Source organism: Cheilinus undulatus, linkage group 10 (genome assembly GCF_018320785.1).
Source record: "Cheilinus undulatus linkage group 10, ASM1832078v1, whole genome shotgun sequence".
Lineage (NCBI taxonomy): Eukaryota > Metazoa > Chordata > Actinopteri > Labriformes > Labridae > Cheilinus > Cheilinus undulatus.
In genome coordinates this window covers 28856066-28874322 of record NC_054874.1, presented here as the reverse complement: position 1 = coordinate 28874322, position 18257 = coordinate 28856066, and the positions used below count along the sequence as shown (strand labels likewise).

The 18257-nt window shown below is 41.2% G+C and overlaps 3 protein-coding genes across 3 annotated transcripts; all 3 read right to left on the bottom strand.

The window, feature by feature from the left end:
* Window positions 1-9457: 9457 nt before the first annotated feature.
* On the bottom strand, window positions 9458-12109 carry LOC121516120 (protocadherin beta-17-like). The gene is made up of 2 exons (XM_041797224.1): window positions 11746-12109; window positions 9458-10458 (listed from the first exon to the last, which is right to left on the bottom strand). The coding sequence occupies exons 1-2, from the start codon at window positions 12107-12109 to the stop codon at window positions 9626-9628; spliced, it is 1197 nt and encodes a 398-aa protein (XP_041653158.1). The 3' UTR covers window positions 9458-9625.
* Window positions 12110-12443: 334 nt separating this feature from the next.
* Window positions 12444-14855, bottom strand: LOC121516299 (protocadherin beta-16-like). The gene has a single exon (XM_041797510.1). The coding sequence runs from the start codon at window positions 14838-14840 to the stop codon at window positions 12444-12446; it is 2397 nt and encodes a 798-aa protein (XP_041653444.1). The 5' UTR covers window positions 14841-14855.
* Window positions 14856-15400: 545 nt separating this feature from the next.
* LOC121516300 (protocadherin beta-16-like) lies at window positions 15401-18151 on the bottom strand. The gene has a single exon (XM_041797511.1). The coding sequence runs from the start codon at window positions 17795-17797 to the stop codon at window positions 15401-15403; it is 2397 nt and encodes a 798-aa protein (XP_041653445.1). The 5' UTR covers window positions 17798-18151.
* Window positions 18152-18257: the final 106 nt, after the last annotated feature.

Genomic DNA, 18257 nt, shown 5'->3' with positions numbered 1-18257 from the left:
AGGTTTATGATTCTGCAAGCTTCATATTGTCATTGGAACATTTAGAAGAGAGTGAGTTTTTTTTTTACGCAAGGACATGTCCCTTCTTCTCGTGTTGTACATTGTGTTGGAGCATATGAGTGTGTGGTTAAAGGTGAGAGCTAAAATGTCATTCGCAGATGCTTTCATCCAAAGCAAGGTGCATCTGGGACAGATGTTCCTGCATTCAGGTTCTGCCAAAGGGCCCAAACTGGATGCCAAGTTTTGAAAACCCAATCTCATACACCAAAGACAGTAAACCACTGAGCTATCCAGCCATAGAGTGCAGCAAAGTGACACTGGATGAGCAGCCAAGAGGAAAAGGAGAAAGGAAGTTAAGAATCTGGAGGTGGATTTAAATTTTACATTACGTCTATATATGTAACCAGAGCCAAACTGTCGGGATCACACCACTGCCCTCTTTCAGGATGGCATCCTGGGGCAAGTATTTCCTCTATGCTTTGAGGCACCTTGAGGAATGAAACCCCAGGCAATTGCCTACCTTTTCTCAAATGGTATACCCGCCTGGGTCTGAGCCACCTTACACAGTATAAGTAGCAGGATACACAGCAGACAGGCTCAATACACATCAGCAAACAAGTAATCTTACACTCACACTTTTTGTGGAACATTCACAACCCATGAAGGACACAGTCAGCAAGAAGAGTCAAACTTGTTAGGAGATGATGAAGTGGGCACTCACCTTCTACATACAGCAGTTAATCAACATAAAAATGACTGGGCATGTATTACATGCCTGGCTTACAAAACATTACCTAACACCGTAAACATAGTGTTGGCATTAATGCATTATAGAAACCCTTTCCTAGTATATCCTTAAGCAAGTAAAGTTGATTAAGTTAACTCTAAAACAAAAAATAATTCTAATTCAACACTTAGTAAATCCTAAATATTTATATAATCAAGTTTACTGTTACTGTTTAATGAAAGTGTTGAACTGTGGCTGATTTGAGGGCTGCAGTTGATGTTCCTGTTGATTTCTTTGGTGTGATATAAACTTTCCATCAATAAGGGTAGGATAAAAAAAGAGAGGACTTTCATATGTTAAGATCACAATAGATAATATTTTTGTATCACAAGATTTTTTTTCTGGAGTGATTTAAATGTTTAATGCCCATGCATTGTTTTATTCAAGACTGTAATTTTATGCTTAATGTTTGCCAGCAGAAACTAGTGGGGATTCCAGGGTACCAAAATTCAAGCTAAAATTCAAGAAGCTGAACAGTATAATGGCTGCAACTTAATTTAGAGCAGCTGGTATAGCCTTTTAAATCTTTCCTTAAACCTTCTAAGCCTGTTAACGGGGAGAGCTGTCTTACTAGAATGTGTCCTACAAATGTCATAAACTTTTGCTCCCTGAACAAGAGGGCATTTTCATAGAACAAACAAAAGAACTGATTATATACATATACATTATATTTATATAAACAGTACATAATTTAAGATAACAATCTTCAGGTTCAACCTATGGTATAATACCTAGAGTTCATAGTATCAAGATTCACACCCCCTTAGCCACAAAGATTTTGCCAGATGACTATGTCATAATGTATTTATTAATTTATTCAGTGTAACAGTCCTGTCAAATATAAATGATCACACTATACTCTGACATCAAGCCCCTCACTCTGTCACACGATCTGTTGCCAGCAAAGTGTCCGTCATGGCTCACTCAAACAATCATTAGTGCTGAAAGATGTCTTGTGAGGTATGTGAATGTTTGTGTCAACTGTGTAAAATCTGATTTAACTTGGTTGACTTAGTGCCCATGTGTAATGATTTTATACAGTAAAGCAGTGGTTTTTGTGCTTTATTTGACCAATGCACCTTAGATCAGGCCAAAATCTAAAGGCACACCATATTTGTACTGTAAATAGCCTCTATAACACATGCTTCACAGTCTTCAAGGTACACCAGTGTGCCACAGCATGCTGTAAAGCATGTCACAGCTTTAATTTGTTGTATATTTGTTCAATTTTTGTCAACCATTACCCATGTTATGTTCTGTATTTGGTGCATCAGTGCTGATTGTAGAATCATGGCATTTTGTTGTATTATATGTTGTTGATGATGCTGGTGCAAGCAAAATAAATAAAAACTTTTTCTTACCTTATTTGGAGAGACATGATTTACCAGGAGTCAAGGAGAAAACAGGAAGAGCAGCAGGCAACCAAAGGGACACATGGAAGAGAAAAACAAGACAGAAAGGATGACAGTTAGACTGGTGATCTGCAAACATATTATGGGTTTGGGAAGAACAGAAAACCAGAATACTTACCGCAAGACTCAAGAAAGAAAGGGTGAGGAGAATTATTGTGTTTAAAATGTCTGTGTTTGCAACTACAGTTCACTTTATGTACCAAAATGTATGAAGTTGTGTATCTGGAAATTAAATGTTGTTTTTATCTGTGTCAGTAACATAAGCCTTAAATTAGCACATCAGCACACAATGCAATATGCTATAAAACCTAGATAAACTATTGTTTCTTATCCCAAAGAAAATATTTCAAGGTGCTATGAAACATTGCCCACTTCTGGCATCAAAAAAACAAACAAACAAAAAACAAACAAAAAACAAACAAACAAACAAACAAACAAACAAAAAAAAAACGTCAGAGGTGATACCCAAAAAAGCAAGCTTCTCGGCTTTGTTGCATGATTGTGTGGCTATCTCCTCTGCCATTTTTATCACAAAGAAAACAAATAAAATGTGATTATAGTTTTATATGATTAGAAAAAGATAAGTATTAGTAGTATATGTTCAAACCAGCATCCTCAGATTCAGAATTTTAGTGGATATATGCACAAATAAATGTTTAACCAACAGAAGGATTCAGCTGCCTGCTGTATGTCCATCAAAATGATACAAAACAGGTCAGGGGGTCGTGCAATATGACAATATGTCACTGTTGTCAGAGATGTTATGCATATGTGAAAAAGAGTTAGATGATATTGCTGCTGTTTTGGAATGCACTGTGTTTTGTATGATTTTTCTTCTCTTTGCGACTGCAGACCACAGTCCATGACAAATTTCCCCATGGGGACATTAATGTGTATAGTTTCCTTAAATTAATACATTAAAAACAATTTTCATATGATTAAAAAGTTCTAATATATTTAAATCAGCCAAAATAAATTAATACAGTGTTTGTACTATGCTGACACATTTTCCATCTCAATTAAACTCTTTGAATTGAACTGAATTTAATATTTTCTTCTCAAATAATCCTAAGAAAGGGCAATTTTAATGATGTAAGTAAGAGCCAAGCAAAGTACAATTCCAATACACAAAACCATAAGTATCAAACATGTCTAAACTTCTGGAAGCACACTGTGATGTTAGTGTGTTTGTAAGTGTGAGACAATTAGAAAAAAGAGGATTAAAAAAATGCAGACACATGATGCCCTTGTTAACAAAATGTATGATAAATATAATAAAAAATATTAGCGTCAAGAAATAAATAAAATATCACTTCATAGTAAAATAAAAACATTACAGAGTATTAGTGACAGAGGTCACTCTGACAGCTTTACCAAAAATATACAAGTCATGGTTTGTGAATGATTTTCAACAACATACTACACTATGATGATGTATTAACTGCTGATATGCCATATAACAGATACTAAAACAGGCAAATTGCCCTTTGAACACAAGCACATAAATACTTCGTTATGGTACAACTACTTCAGCCTGATCTCTAACACTGATCAGCCTTAATTAAGGGAACTAAAGATACTGAAAGCCTTCTTTAACAATCATTGTATAAATCACAACCATAATACTGCATCACACTGCTGCACAAAGGCACTACCCTCTTAACAACAGCAGGGGGCCTCTAGGCGAAGCCCAGAGACAAATCCATGCCTTATTAATGAGAGTCTTTGCTGTGTGACCCTGTGTTTGTCACAGCTCATGTGTTTGAGTGCCCATGTGGTGGCAACTTTAAGCTTCTTAGACAATTCAAGCAGCTACTGATTTTTATCAGGCTAGTGTACTGTAGATTATATGATCAGTGAGCAAAATATCCTTTTAGATTATCAGAGAATACTTTAAGTAACAAAATACGATCAATGCATTGATTAAATGACAAATCCAAAAAATAAACAGGTCAACTGGGAAAACAATAAACCAAGGGGTGTAAAAGCAAGGAGGGGAAAAAATGCCATCCTTATGAGAAAGAAAGAAAATAAACAGTTGTCTCATCAAAACATAGAGTCCCACATTCACAATGAACATGCTGAAAAGGGGGAAAGAAAAACAAATAGGGCAGCACCCGTCACAGAATCTATTAAAAGCAATCATCGCAACCCTCTCCCCCTCCTCCACCTTCTCTTTTGCCAGCACCCCAGTGTGAGGATGCTGCACCCTTATGCCCAAAACAGGGGTGGCTCCTATCGTCTCAGTATCATCAAATGCACTGAGCCATCACAGCTCAGAGGCTGTGTCTGCTGCTGACCCCCTGTAAATAAACCTAAAGATGGTACAGTCCTGTCTGTGAGTCAGCTTGTTGCTATGGTAACACATCCCACCTCCCTTGCTCTGCTTGCATCCCACCCTGCTTCATGAGCTGGCAATGGTGACAAAAAAACAGCTACAAAAACAACATGCAGGATGAAGGAGAAGAGAGCAAAGGCAGAGACACAATGCTCATTGTAACAAATTTTAACTATGATGATATATTTCAAAGCATATGATAATGGGTCACTGGGTAATGAAAAATCTCTTGACAAATGACTGAAAAAAAAAAAAAAAACGTACAAGGGAGATATTTCTTCATATCCAGAGAATGAGGAACCTCACAGGGACGATATGAAAAGTGATGGCATAAATGGCTTTTTATAGACAGCCCAAAATGTCTTTCACTAAGCAGTCTCCTTCTCCTGTTCTCTCTGTCTTTTCCTCTCTCTGCAGAGTGGTGCAGCTGGAGAGGGGGAGGGGAGGGATGCAGAAAATGAGATCAGGAGGAAAAAGGAAGGCTGTTGAAAACCAACAGTGGCTGCTGAACAGAGGCCATATAGTTCCTACTCTTATTTAACACAAGGTGAGCTAGTCTATTGTTTATTTGGCAGTAAATTCATATTTAGTTACTCTGATTGCTAAATTAAGATTTATTCTCATAAATGAATGATTATAATACCTGACTTTTACTTATGAGTCACAGTGTAGCTATAATATCAATGGAATTATAATGTGTAGTATGATCATAACCTCCTCTTGAAGCTAAAAATGTTAGCCCTCTTTAAGAACACATTAATTGTCTTAAGAGCAGGAAGTTATTATTATTATTATTCAAACAGAAGATGTGCACTGTTAACAAGACAACAACCACACAAACAACACAAGCAAAGCATATACTGAAAACACACATGTGCACAAGTGTTCATGTGCTTGACACCACTTGGCTGATGTCCAGTGTTACACTATTCTAAGTAATCCGTTGTGTAATCCTTGCCGAAGAATCAGCCAGTCCAAAACTCAACACATCCACTCCTGGAGCACCACCAGCACCATAACTAATATCTTAGAAAAAAGTGTCTGCTTGTCTCAAAGACACTTAAACAAACTTATATATGACTGCTTGTGATCTTCCCAGATTTCTTGTCTTTGTTCTACCATCAAATCTTAACACTGAGATCAGCAGTATTTCAGTCATTAAAGTTGCCTATCACTACATTCCAAACACATTCTAAGCTTGCATGCATTACTGGCCTTTTATTTGTCTCCATCTCAAGACAAAACAAAGTCTGACCATCTTAAAGTTTTCTGTTCTGGTGGAGAACTATGGGGTCATTTAAGGGAGTTTAAGGCTTAAGTTTAAAGCCTATCTCTAACTGTCTCTATCCTGTATGAGCCTAAATGCAGACTTTTAAATGAATAAACAAACAACAGTCTCAAAGGGATATGCAGCAGCAGTTATCAGGTGGAAAGAGGATATCAACCCTACCATTATATGTCCACATCATTTTTAGGCCACCCATGATGGTAATTTATATTATTTAGGATACCTTGTAAACAAAAAATGAAGGGATATAGCACCCACATTAACATAATGCACAAAAACACAGTGCCGAGTATGCTGATGAGCCAATGGGCATACACATGGGCACAGTGCTGCTAAGCAGACAGCCTGGCTAAGGAGGCAAGACACTTAAACAGGAACCAGGGACAGTGGGAACCAGGCGCTTCCACACATAATTATAGTTCTGTGGTCAGGTAAAAGTTAAGCAAACTAGTCATCAAGGCTTTGTGAGAGATCCAACATAAATGATGACAGCTTCAAAGTAGGATCCTTAAACAACAAAGCACCGAGGGGGAACAGGATACAAAACAGGCGGAACCATTTAGCTGCTTGTAAAGCTGTTTTCAGTGAGCTTTGACCCCTATGGAGAAAGTGACCAAAAGAATTTATGGAACTCAATAAAAACCTTCATCTCTAACAAACCTGAGAAAAAGGAGACATAGTGATCTAAACACAGCTGAAACAGGTAAAGCAGACACAGATGTCCACATATAATGATGATAAACTGCTTCCTGTGGATATGAAGGTTCACACAAATAACCCTTGTTAAAACTTTGCAGTTTGTAAACTTCTGTTCATTTTCACACAAAATGAACATGGTGGAGATTTTATTGTTTAAGCACATGCACCACCCGCAGCAGCCAGGCAGTGGAAATCAAGTGTTTCTTTGGTTTCTGCTCAAAGCTGAGAAAATATAACCAGACTTCCTGGTCACATGATACAAACACACGTGAAGAAAGGGGCAAAAAATGTAAGAGGCCTTGAAAAGTATGTTAGTACACAAAATATATTATTATATTCCTATTCTCCGCACCTCAGAACTAATTAAACTACACAGTCCCTTTCAGTGTAAACACAACATGATGGTTTGTAATTCAGCATAGAATAAAAACCTTCACAGGTAGAGTCTCTTACCTAAGGGCACTAGATATAGTCTGTCATTTTACAACTCTTCATTGTGGTTTATATAAGGTGTGGACAGAATTGAACCTAATCTGGGTTACTTGTACTTTGTGAAATATTTCTGTACATAAACATTCATCCTCTGTCCTGATTTCTGATATCCCTTGGCATTTGTTATATAACTGATGAGGATCTCTACCTCCCACCCTTGTTAGCTCCTGTTAGCTTCCATTCCTTTCTATCTATAAGAAATCTCCTTTTATTCTATGTACCCTTCAGGGCAGCCACTAACTACAGTCTGGCACAACTGTTTTACACTTCTCTTAGCTCTGTATCTGAACAGACAAAGAGGACTGCAGATCAAAATGGCTGCCGTGCATCACTAACACAAATGCTGCACAGGGATGGTGGAGACTGTGCCGGTTACCACGTGCCTCTTCCCCTCCCCCGCTGCATCTCTCTTCCTCTCCATCACGCTGCTGTTCGTCCTCGTTCCCAATCTTCCCACCACCATCAACTCTCCAACACAATTTAAATCTCTTCACCCACATAACATAGCATCATAATTTGTGTCTTTTTGCAGTTTGCATCAACATCCTTTATAACATTTGGTTGCATTTTACATCCCTGCTTATTTTCTGTGGGTATGTAGCCTGATGCCAATGGCTGGAGTATGTTATGAAGGAACTAGGTCACTGAAAAAGTAGTGCACTGTGTGGCTGTGTGAATCTCAGTGGGAGAAATCTGTAGCAATGCTTCAGTGGGGATGAAGCCCAGAATTGATATCAAAGTAGGTTATGTATTGTTCTCTTGATAAACAGATTGTCAAAGTGCCAAGTTATTAACACATATTTATACATACAACTTGTACATGCCAAATGATACATGCTGCATATAATTTCTAGCCCTATATGGTTGAAAAAATATTTATAAAAAGGTAACAATGGCACCAGCAACAGAATTATCAAGGATCTGGTGTCATAAAGCAAATATAACATGGGGGTTCTATCCAAGAGCAGCATCCAACATTTCCCTTTCCACAGTAACCATCCAACAACAACTCTAAACTTCAACCTTAGCAGCAAATGTATAACAAAACTGAAAGACTAAGAAGTTATTTTTAAATATTCCTTCAATAGAAGGAATCTGATCCTGCTCAACAACAAATGGTCTTAAGCTGATTCCTCTCTGCAGCATCCCAAACAAGCACACATTCACAAACCCAAATAAACAGCTTAGAAATAAAGAATCAACTACTTTGTACTTCAACCTATCTGGAAAGAAATATGTAAATATCCACGGAAGTCAATACAGACATGGTTTCTGTGAAAAGCAGGTAGAACTAAAACTGGAGCCACAGTCGACTACACAGTAGAAGCATGTGCAACAAGCATCAGTATTGATGGAGGCAATTTGAATGCTGTTTGCTACAGAAACAAAAATGAGAAAAGAAGACCTGCATGGTGTTTTAGTGACACTGCTTGCTTGTTAATTGTCTGATATAGTCTTGTACTGCTTTACTGATACAGATCAGAAGGCTACTGAAATCCTACAACAAGCACTCACAATCTGCAAGATGCAGCCATCAACAAATTAATCCAAAATGTAAACAAAACCAAATATATGCTTTTCTTTAAAGGCAGGGATAACAATTTACAACTATCCAAATTTTCAACAAGGCTTCTTCAGTTCTTTTAGAGGAAAGGTGAAATGTCTTTAAGAACCTCAATCATGTCCAGTTGCCCCCTTGACAAAGATTTGAATAGCAAAATCTGGATGAATGAGAACCTACACACACAATTTACATGTAAAGACTTTGGAGCCTGAATATGCTATTATATTTAGGCACACAGATGTTTACCAGTTGTTTTCATCCCAGTGGTCCCCGTTTATGTACTGTTTTTCATTTAAGTGTTTTTAGAAAATGCTCCAAAGAGATCCGCTCATTGAATGATGAATATCTGTTGGATTATGGAGTTGTAATTCACAGGCATGCCTCTGCCCCCACTCTAAAATTCTTAGATTCGGTTTATCATCCTACCCTAAGTTTTATCACTGCTGACAGCTCTTCATCACATACTGTATGACAAAGTTGGTTGATCTTCCTAACAGACATGAAGACACTCACTACTTTTAATACATACAGCTCTCACTGGAAATCTGCATTCCTACATCACTGCTTTATTAAACTGTGCAAACAGTCAACACTAGACTCAGCTGAGTGATTATCTAGTGCAGAAAATGCTATGAGTACATACTGAAATCATATTTCACCTTTTGTGCTGCAAACAGCTTACAATGTACAATTGAACTACATTTTGTAGCATGAGAAATTCAAAGACAGGATTAGGAATCCTTGTACTCAAGAATGTAATAGTTTTAACTGAAATCTGATTATTAAAAAGGGGGCAAAACAGGTCGGTGTTGATATCATTTTTCAAATATGGCTGACTGGCATAATCTTTCAATTCTATTAACATAAATGTGACGACTTGAAATTCAGCCAAATGATGCATTTTAACATTCAAAGGAATTAAGAATAAACTACTTCTCTTAAAATAATATTGGCTCAACAAAATAGACCCTTCAGTGAGCAGTTAGTTGATACTGTACCACAGCTAGATAATGACTGAGAAGTCAACAACACTTGGCATCAAGAACTAAAAGACAAGAAAGTGAAAATAATGGTAAGAGAGTATAAAGGAAGGAAAAGAGGCGGGTCTCACCTCAGTGAGCACGTTCTCAGACTCAGTGCTATGCCTGGGCACCGTCCTGGTGCCACTGTGGTCAACACTCAGAGTACTTTGACTGAAAGGTCGAGTATATTTAACATCACTCTTCCGGGAGTCTGTTGTTCCGTACACCTCGTAACTGAATGCTGGTTTCAACGTACCAGTGCCCAAGGTGTCTGCGTAAAGGGACGGGTAATACGGAATAACAGGAAGATTCCCACTGGATTTGCAATACATACGCTCACGCCTCCATCGGTAGATTTTCACTGAAATAATCACCACCAAACACGTGATGAACAGGAACGACACCACAGCCAGAGCCAGCACCAAGTAAAACGTCAGGTTGTCATTGTACTCCTTGTCCTGTGTGAAGTCAGTGAACTCAGACAGCACTTCAGGGAAGCTGTCCGCCACCGCCACGTTCACAATGACTGTGGCTGAACGAGACGGCTGGCCGTTGTCCTCCACGATAACAGTCAGTCTCTGTTTGACTGCATCTTTATCACTCACTTGGCGGATAGTTCTGATCTCTCCATTCTGGGAGCCCACCTCAAACAGCGCCCTGTCTGTGGCTCTCTGCAGTTTATACGACAGCCACGCATTCTGGCCAGAGTCCACATCAACAGCCACCACTTTGGTCACCAGATAGCCCACGTCTGCTGCACGAGGCACCATCTCAGCCACCACTGAGCCTCCAGTCTGGACTGGGTACAGGACCTGAGGGGGGTTGTCGTTCTGGTCCTGGATCACCATTCTCACTGTCACGTTGCTGCTGAGTGGAGGAGAGCCTCCATCCTGAGCTCTGACGCGGATACGAAGCTCTTTGATTTGCTCGTAGTCAAAAGAGCGCACTGCAAGTATCTCTCCACTCTCTACATTCACTGAAAAATAGGCAGAGGCTGACATCCCATTTAGCTGGCCATCCTCAAGGAAGTAAGAGATACGTGCATTATTACCAGAGTCTTTGTCACTGGCTTTGACAGAGAGCACTGACATGCCAGGTGAATTGTTTTCAGTGATAAAGGCGGTCATAAATTGCTGTGGGAACACTGGGGCGTGGTCATTCACATCTGATATTTTTAAATTAATAGTTTTGTTTGTAGAAAAAGAAGGAGAACCCTCATCCTTTGCTGTTATTGTTATATTATATTCTGGTACCGTTTCCCGGTCCAAAACATCATCAGAAATCAGGCTATAGAAATTAGACGAAGTTGACTTGATTTTAAAAGGTAAATTTGGGCTTATATAACAGTTAACTTGGCCATTTTTACCAGAGTCTATGTCTTTAACGTTAAGCATTGCTATAACCGTTTCTGAAGCTGCATCTTCTGGTACAGAATTGGAAAGGGAAATAATGCTTATTACGGGGGCATTGTCATTGAGATCAGTCACCTCGATTTGCACCTTGCTAGTGTCTGTCAGCCCTCCTTTGTCTGTCGCTTCGATATCAATCTCATAATGTTTAGCTTTTTCATAATCCAACACACCAGTTACACTTATTTCTCCGGTATTAGGATCCATATTAAACAGGGTGGAGGCACTGCCTGTATGCTGGGAGAAAGAATAATTAATCTCTTCGTTTGCATCCTTATCATTATCAGTGGCGCTGGCTCTCAGTAAAACAGTGCCTTTAGACGCATTTTCAGGAACTGTAACTCTGTAAACAGACTGGGTGAACACTGGCGCATTGTCATTTGCATCCAAAACAACGACATTTATTTTAACAGAACCCGATTTCTGAGGATTCCCACCATCAAATGCTGTCAGAATTAATTTATGCTCCTCTTGTTTTTCTCGATCCAGTGACGTATGAAGAACCATTTCAATATATTTTGTCCCATCAGGTCGAGAAACTGTATTTAATTTGAAATGATCTGCAGGGTTGAGCTTAAAGGTCTGAATGGTGTTATGATCCACATCGGGATCTATTGCACTCTCAAGCGCATAGCGAGCCCCTGGTGAAGCGGATTCAATAACCTGGAAACTATATTCCTTTTTAGGGAAAAACGGCGCATTGTCATTAATATCTGTTATCTCTACATCTATTCGATGAAGCTCCATCGGATTTTCTAAGATGACTTGAAAATGTAGAGAGCATGGAGACACTTGCTTGCACAATTCTTCTCTGTCTATTCTTTTTGAGACAATCAGAGTTCCCTTTTCTGCATTCAAACCAATGTACTCACTGCCGTCCTCGGTAAATATCCGAGCTCGCCCAGATTTAAGCCGTTTAACATCCAAGCCAAGGTCCTGAATGATGTTTCCGACAACCGAGCCGGTAGTCATTTCCTCAGGTGTAGAATAACGGACCTGGCCGTGAGCGATTTCTGCGACACAAAGGCATAGAAGCAGCGGCCACCATGAAGACGATTTTTCGCTTGAAAACCGGCGAAATAACCCCATATCCATCATCCATGCGAACCTTCGGAAAGTCTCTGATTATAGAAGAAATATCTGAAAAAGGTTTGGTGAAAGCTGAGTCACAAGCTTTGTCAGCGGACAACACCGAGTAAAATGGATTCAGATACGAGTAAGAGGGAGGAAACGCTCATATGTTTTAAACACACTAACCAACAGCGGCGCTTAGGGACGTAAAATGAAACTGCAGAAAAATGGTATATGTATAAAGGAGACAAAACACTACAAGATAGATAGATAGATAGATAGATAGGATAGGATAGATAGATATCACTGTGTCTCTGTCCGTGGTGCTGGACATAATTTCAACTTGGGATGTGGCTCGATATCAAATTCTGACCTCGAGAGGAGAGTCTGGTTCATCCAGGATGCTCTTCTCACTCTGAATCCTCTGCATGGTCCCTGTTGAACTGGGGTCCATGATCAGCACGTTCTGACTACCACCTCTGCCGAACTTACAGTCACTCTTCCTCGAGTCAGTCGTCCTGCACACCTCGTAATTGTACACGTGCTGGAGAGTCCCTGTGCCCAGAGTGTCTGAGTAACGTGGAGGATAATATGGAATCACAGGAAGACTGGAGTGATAGAGGATGCGAGACTGTCTCCATCGGTAGATTTTCACTGAGATAATCACCACCAAACACGTGATGAACAGGAACGACACCACAGCCAGAGCCAGCACCAAGTAAAACGTCAGGTTGTCATTGTACTCCTTGTCCTGTGTGAAGTCAGTGAACTCAGACAGCACTTCAGGGAAGCTGTCCGCCACCGCCACGTTCACAATGACCGTGGCTGAACGAGACGGCTGTCCGTTGTCCTCCACGATAACAGTCAGTCTCTGTTTGACTGCATCTTTATCACTCACTTGGCGGATAGTTCTGATCTCTCCATTCTGGGAGCCCACCTCAAACAGCGCCCTGTCTGTGGCTCTCTGCAGTTTATACGACAGCCACGCATTCTGGCCAGAGTCCACATCAACAGCCACCACTTTGGTCACCAGATAGCCCACGTCTGCTGCACGAGGCACCATCTCAGCCACCACTGAGCCTCCAGTCTGGACTGGGTACAGGACCTGAGGGGGGTTGTCGTTCTGGTCCTGGATCAACATTCTCACAGTAACATTGCTGCTGAGTGGAGGAGAGCCTCCATCCTGAGCTCTGACGCGGAACTGGAAGTCTTTGATCTGCTCGTAGTCAAAAGAGCGCACTGCATTGATGACTCCACTATCAGCACTCACAGACACATATGAGGACACTGGCACTCCGTTCACTGAGGAGTCCTCCAGGATGTAAGAAACACGGGCATTCTGCTTCCAGTCAGCGTCTCTGGCTCTCACTGTGAATATAGAGAGGCCTGGTGTGTTGTTCTCTACAATCGAGGCCTCATATGAGCTCCTGTCAAACACAGGAGCGTTGTCATTCACGTCAGAGATCTGCAAGGTGAGAGTCACGCTGCTGGAGAGGGAGGGCACTCCCTCATCAGAACACGTCACTGTGATGTTATACTCAGAGGCTCTCTCTCTGTCTAACCCACTGTCTGTCATTAAACTGTAGAAATTATTATTTGAAGACTTCATTATAAAAGGTATATTATCATTAATGCTACATTGGACCTTCCCATTTTCACCCGAGTCTGCGTCTTCAATATTTATCATTGTTACAACTGTTCCTGGCTCGGCATCTTCTGAAATCACATTCGATTTTGACATTATATGGATATCAGGCTTGTTGTCGTTCACGTCAATTACGTCAATCATTACCTTACAGGAGGCAACTAGTCCTCCATCATCACTTGCCCTAATATTGATCTGAAATGTTCGAGCTTTTTCATAGTCAACATTTCCTTTTAGCCTTATTTCACCACTTTCATCATTGACGTCAAATAACCCACGGGCGTGATCTAAAACATTTGAAACAGAATAAGTTATCCGACCATTAGATCCGTGATCTGCATCCGTGGCAGTAACAGTCACGATAACAGTTCCTACAGGGGCGTTTTCTTGTATAGAGGCTTTATAAACAGACTGAGTGAAAACAGGGGCATTATCATTGACGTCTAAAACTGTGATCAGAATCTGCATCGTCCCAGTCATCTGCGGCTCTCCTCCATCCACCGCCGTCAGGACCAAAGAAAGCTGCTCGTTCTTTTCTCTGTCTAGAGGCTTCTCTAACACCATTTCGACATTTTTTGTCCCATCTGCCTGATCGTGCAATTTTACAACAAAATTATCCGTTGGTTCAAGTCTATATGTCTGCAATCCATTTGATCCTACATCAGGGTCAATTGCCCGGTCTAATATGAATGTAGCTCCACGTGCAGCAGATTCACTAATTTTGAATTTGACGTTTTCCTTTTCAAATGACGGAGGGTTATCATTCACATCTGTGATCTCAACAGTAACACTGTAAAACTCCATCGGATTCTCTAATATAATCTGAAAATGTAAAGCACAGGGCGTCGTTTGTCCACACAGCGCCTCTCTGTCTATCCTCTCTTTGATGAGGAGGACTCCTCTTTCCTTGTTCAGCTCAATATAACCGTGGCTATCACGAGTATAAATGCGAGCCTTACCCGATTTCAGTCTCTTTAGATCTAAGCCAAAATCTCTTGCCATGTTCCCTACCAGAGAGCCTTTTGGCATTTCCTCGGGGATAGAGTAGCTGACCTGGCCGAACACCGAGCTGACGGAGAAGACCGAGAAAAACAATAGTACTCTCCCCGTCATTGTTCCTGTCGACGTTATTCAAGGTTGTTTCACGTCCGTCGTGGAAATTTGACCCCCGAATTTTCTTCACGAGAGCCAGTTTAGAGCATATTCCCCACACGGAAAAACAAGAATCACTGCTTTGTTTCTCAAGAAATACCCTACCAGTGTGTCTCGCATCAGTCTATTTCTCTCTCTGAAATAAAGACATGGTGGGAGGTACAATAAGTCTGCGGAAAACCGGTCACAGACTGGCCAACAGCGGCGCTGTGAGTTCAATGAGTAAAACTGCATGTCAGATATGCAAAACACACTGCATAGTATGGACAAGTGTAAAAGACGGCGACACTGAACGGATCTCTTTGGGGCATTTTCTAAAAACATTTAAATAAAAAACAGGACATAAAAGGGACCACTGGGATGAAAACAACTGCAAAACATCCGTGTGCCTAAATATAACAGCAAAATTTAAAACAATGGTACAAGTTCAAATACATATAATTTCCACTATCGCTCTCCAAGGTGCTGAAGTCGAAATCAACGTGATTGGAAGCAAAAATTACCATGGAAATAGAGAGCTTTTAAATTCTGACCTCCAAAGGAGAGTCTGGTTCATCCAGGATGCTCTTCTCACTCTGAATCCTCTGCATGGTCCCTGTTGAACTGGGGTCCATGATCAGCACGTTCTGACTACCACCTCTGCCGAACTTACAGTCACTCTTCCTCGAGTCAGTCGTCCTGCACACCTCGTAATTGTACACGTGCTGGAGAGTCCCTGTGCCCAGAGTGTCTGAGTAACGTGGAGGATAATATGGAATCACAGGTAGACTGGAGTGATAGAGGATTCGAGACTGTCTCCATCGGTAGATCTTCACTGAGATAATCACCACCAAACACGTGATGAACAGGAACGACACCACAGCCAGAGCCAGCACCAAGTAAAACGTCAGGTTGTCATTGTACTCCTTGTCCTGTGTGAAGTCAGTGAACTCAGACAGCACTTCAGGGAAGCTGTCCGCCACCGCCACGTTCACAATGACTGTGGCTGAACGAGACGGCTGTCCGTTGTCCTCCACGATAACAGTCAGTCTCTGTTTGACTGCATCTTTATCACTCACTTGGCGGATAGTTCTGATCTCTCCATTCTGGGAGCCCACCTCAAACAGCGCCCTGTCTGTGGCTCTCTGCAGTTTATACGACAGCCACGCATTCTGGCCAGAGTCCACATCAACAGCCACCACTTTGGTCACCAGATAGCCCACATCTGCTGCACGAGGCACCATCTCAGCCACCACTGAGCCTCCGGTCTGGACTGGGTACAGGACCTGAGGGGGGTTGTCGTTCTGGTCCTGGATCACCATTCTCACTGTCACGTTGCTGCTGAGTGGAGGAGAGCCTCCATCCTGAGCTCTGACGCGGAACTGGAACTCTTTGATCTGCTCGTAGTCAAAAGAGCGCACTGCATTGATGACTCCACTATCAGCACTCACAGACACATATGAGGACACTGGCACTCCGTTCACTGAGGAGTCCTCCAGGATGTAAGAAACACGGGCATTCTGCTTCCAGTCAGCGTCTCTGGCTCTCACTGTGAATATAGAGAGGCCTGGTGTGTTGTTCTCTACAATCGAGGCCTCATATGAGCTCCTGTCAAACACAGGAGCGTTGTCATTCACGTCAGAGATCTGCAAGGTGAGAGTCACGCTGCTGGAGAGGGAGGGCACTCCCTCATCAGAACACGTCACTGTGATGTTATACTCAGAGGCTCTCTCTCTGTCTAATTCACTGTCTGTCACCAAACTGTAGAAATTATTGTTTGCAGACTTCATTATAAAAGGTATATTATCACTAATGCTACATTGGACCTTCCCATTTTCACCTGAGTCTGCGTCTTCAATATTTATCATTGTTACAACTGTTCCCGGCTCGGCATCTTCAGATATCACGTTTGATTTTGACATTATTTTAATATCAGGCGTATTGTCATTTACGTCGATGACGTCAATCATCACCTTGCAAGAATCAACGAGTCCTCCATCATCACTTGCCCTAATATTGATCTGAAATGTTCGAGCTTTTTCATAGTCAACATTTCCTTTTAGCCTTATTTCACCACTTTCATCATTGACGTCAAATAACCCACGGGCGTGATCTAAAACATTTGAAACAGAATAAGTTATCCGACCATACGATCCGTGATCTGCATCCGTGGCAGTAACAGTCACGATAACAGTTCCTACAGGGGCGTTTTCTTTTACAGAAGCTTTATAAACAGACTGAGTGAAAACAGGGGCATTATCATTGGCGTCTAAAACTGTGATCAGAATCTGCATCGTCCCAGTCATCTGCGGCTCTCCTCCATCCACCGCCGTCAGGACCAAAGAAAGCTGCTCGTTCTTTTCTCTGTCTAGAGGCTTCTCTAACACCATTTCGACATTTTTTGTCCCATCTGCCTGATCGTGCAATTTTACAACAAAATTATCCGTTGGTTCAAGTCTATATGTCTGCAATCCATTTGATCCTACATCAGGGTCAATTGCCCGGTCTAAAATGAATTTAGCTCCTCGAACAGCAGATTCACTAATTTTGAATTTGACGTTTTCCTTTTCAAATGACGGAGGGTTATCATTCACATCTGTGATCTCAACAGTAACACTGTAAAACTCCATCGGATTCTCTAATATAATCTGAAAATGTAAAGCACAGGGCGTCGTTTGTCCACACAGCGCCTCTCTGTCTATCCTCTCTTTGATGAGGAGGACTCCTCTTTCCTTATTCAGCTCAATATAACCGTCGCTGTCTCGAGTAAAAATGCGAGCCTTACCCGATTTCAGTCTCTTTAGATCTAGGCCAAAATCTCTTGCCATGTTTCCTACCAGAGAGCCTTTTGGCATTTCCTCGGGGATAGAGTAGCTGACCTGGCCGAACACCGAGCTGACGGAGAAGACCGAGAAAAACAATAGTACTCTCCCCGTCATTGTTCCTGTCGACGTTATTCCAGGTTGATCCACGTTCGTACTTGAAAATTTGACCCCCGAATTTTCTTCACGAGAGCCAGTTTAGAGCATATTCCCCACACGGAAAAACAAGAATCACTGCTTTGTTTCTCAAGAAATACCCTACCAGTGTGTCTCGCATCAGTCTATTTCTCTCTCTGAAATAAAGACATGGTGGGAGGTACAATAAGTCTGCGGAAAACCGGTTACAGACTGGCCAACAGCGGCGCTGTGAGTTCAATGAGTAAAACTGCATGTCAGATATGCAAAACACACTGCATAGTATGGACAAGTGTAAAAGACGGCGACACTGAACGGATCTCTTTGGGGCATTTTCTAAAAACACTTAAATAAAAAACAGGACATAAAAGAGACCACTGGGATGAAAAAAAAAAACTGGAAAACAACCGTGTGCCTAAATATAATAGGATTTTTTTTTTAA

Bases quoted from the DNA above. Each gene is read 5' to 3' on its own strand.
- LOC121516120 (XM_041797224.1), bottom strand. From the start codon at position 12,109: ATGATGGATATGGGGTTATTTCGCCGGTTTTCAAGCGAAAAATCGTCT. The intron at 10,459-11,745 runs GAATAGATGTAG...GCAGCAACGTGA, and splicing joins AAATCCGATGGAGCTTCATC to CAGTGAGAATGGTGATCCAG.
- LOC121516299 (XM_041797510.1), bottom strand. From the start codon at position 14,840: ATGACGGGGAGAGTACTATTGTTTTTCTCGGTCTTCTCCGTCAGCTCG.
- LOC121516300 (XM_041797511.1), bottom strand. From the start codon at position 17,797: ATGACGGGGAGAGTACTATTGTTTTTCTCGGTCTTCTCCGTCAGCTCG.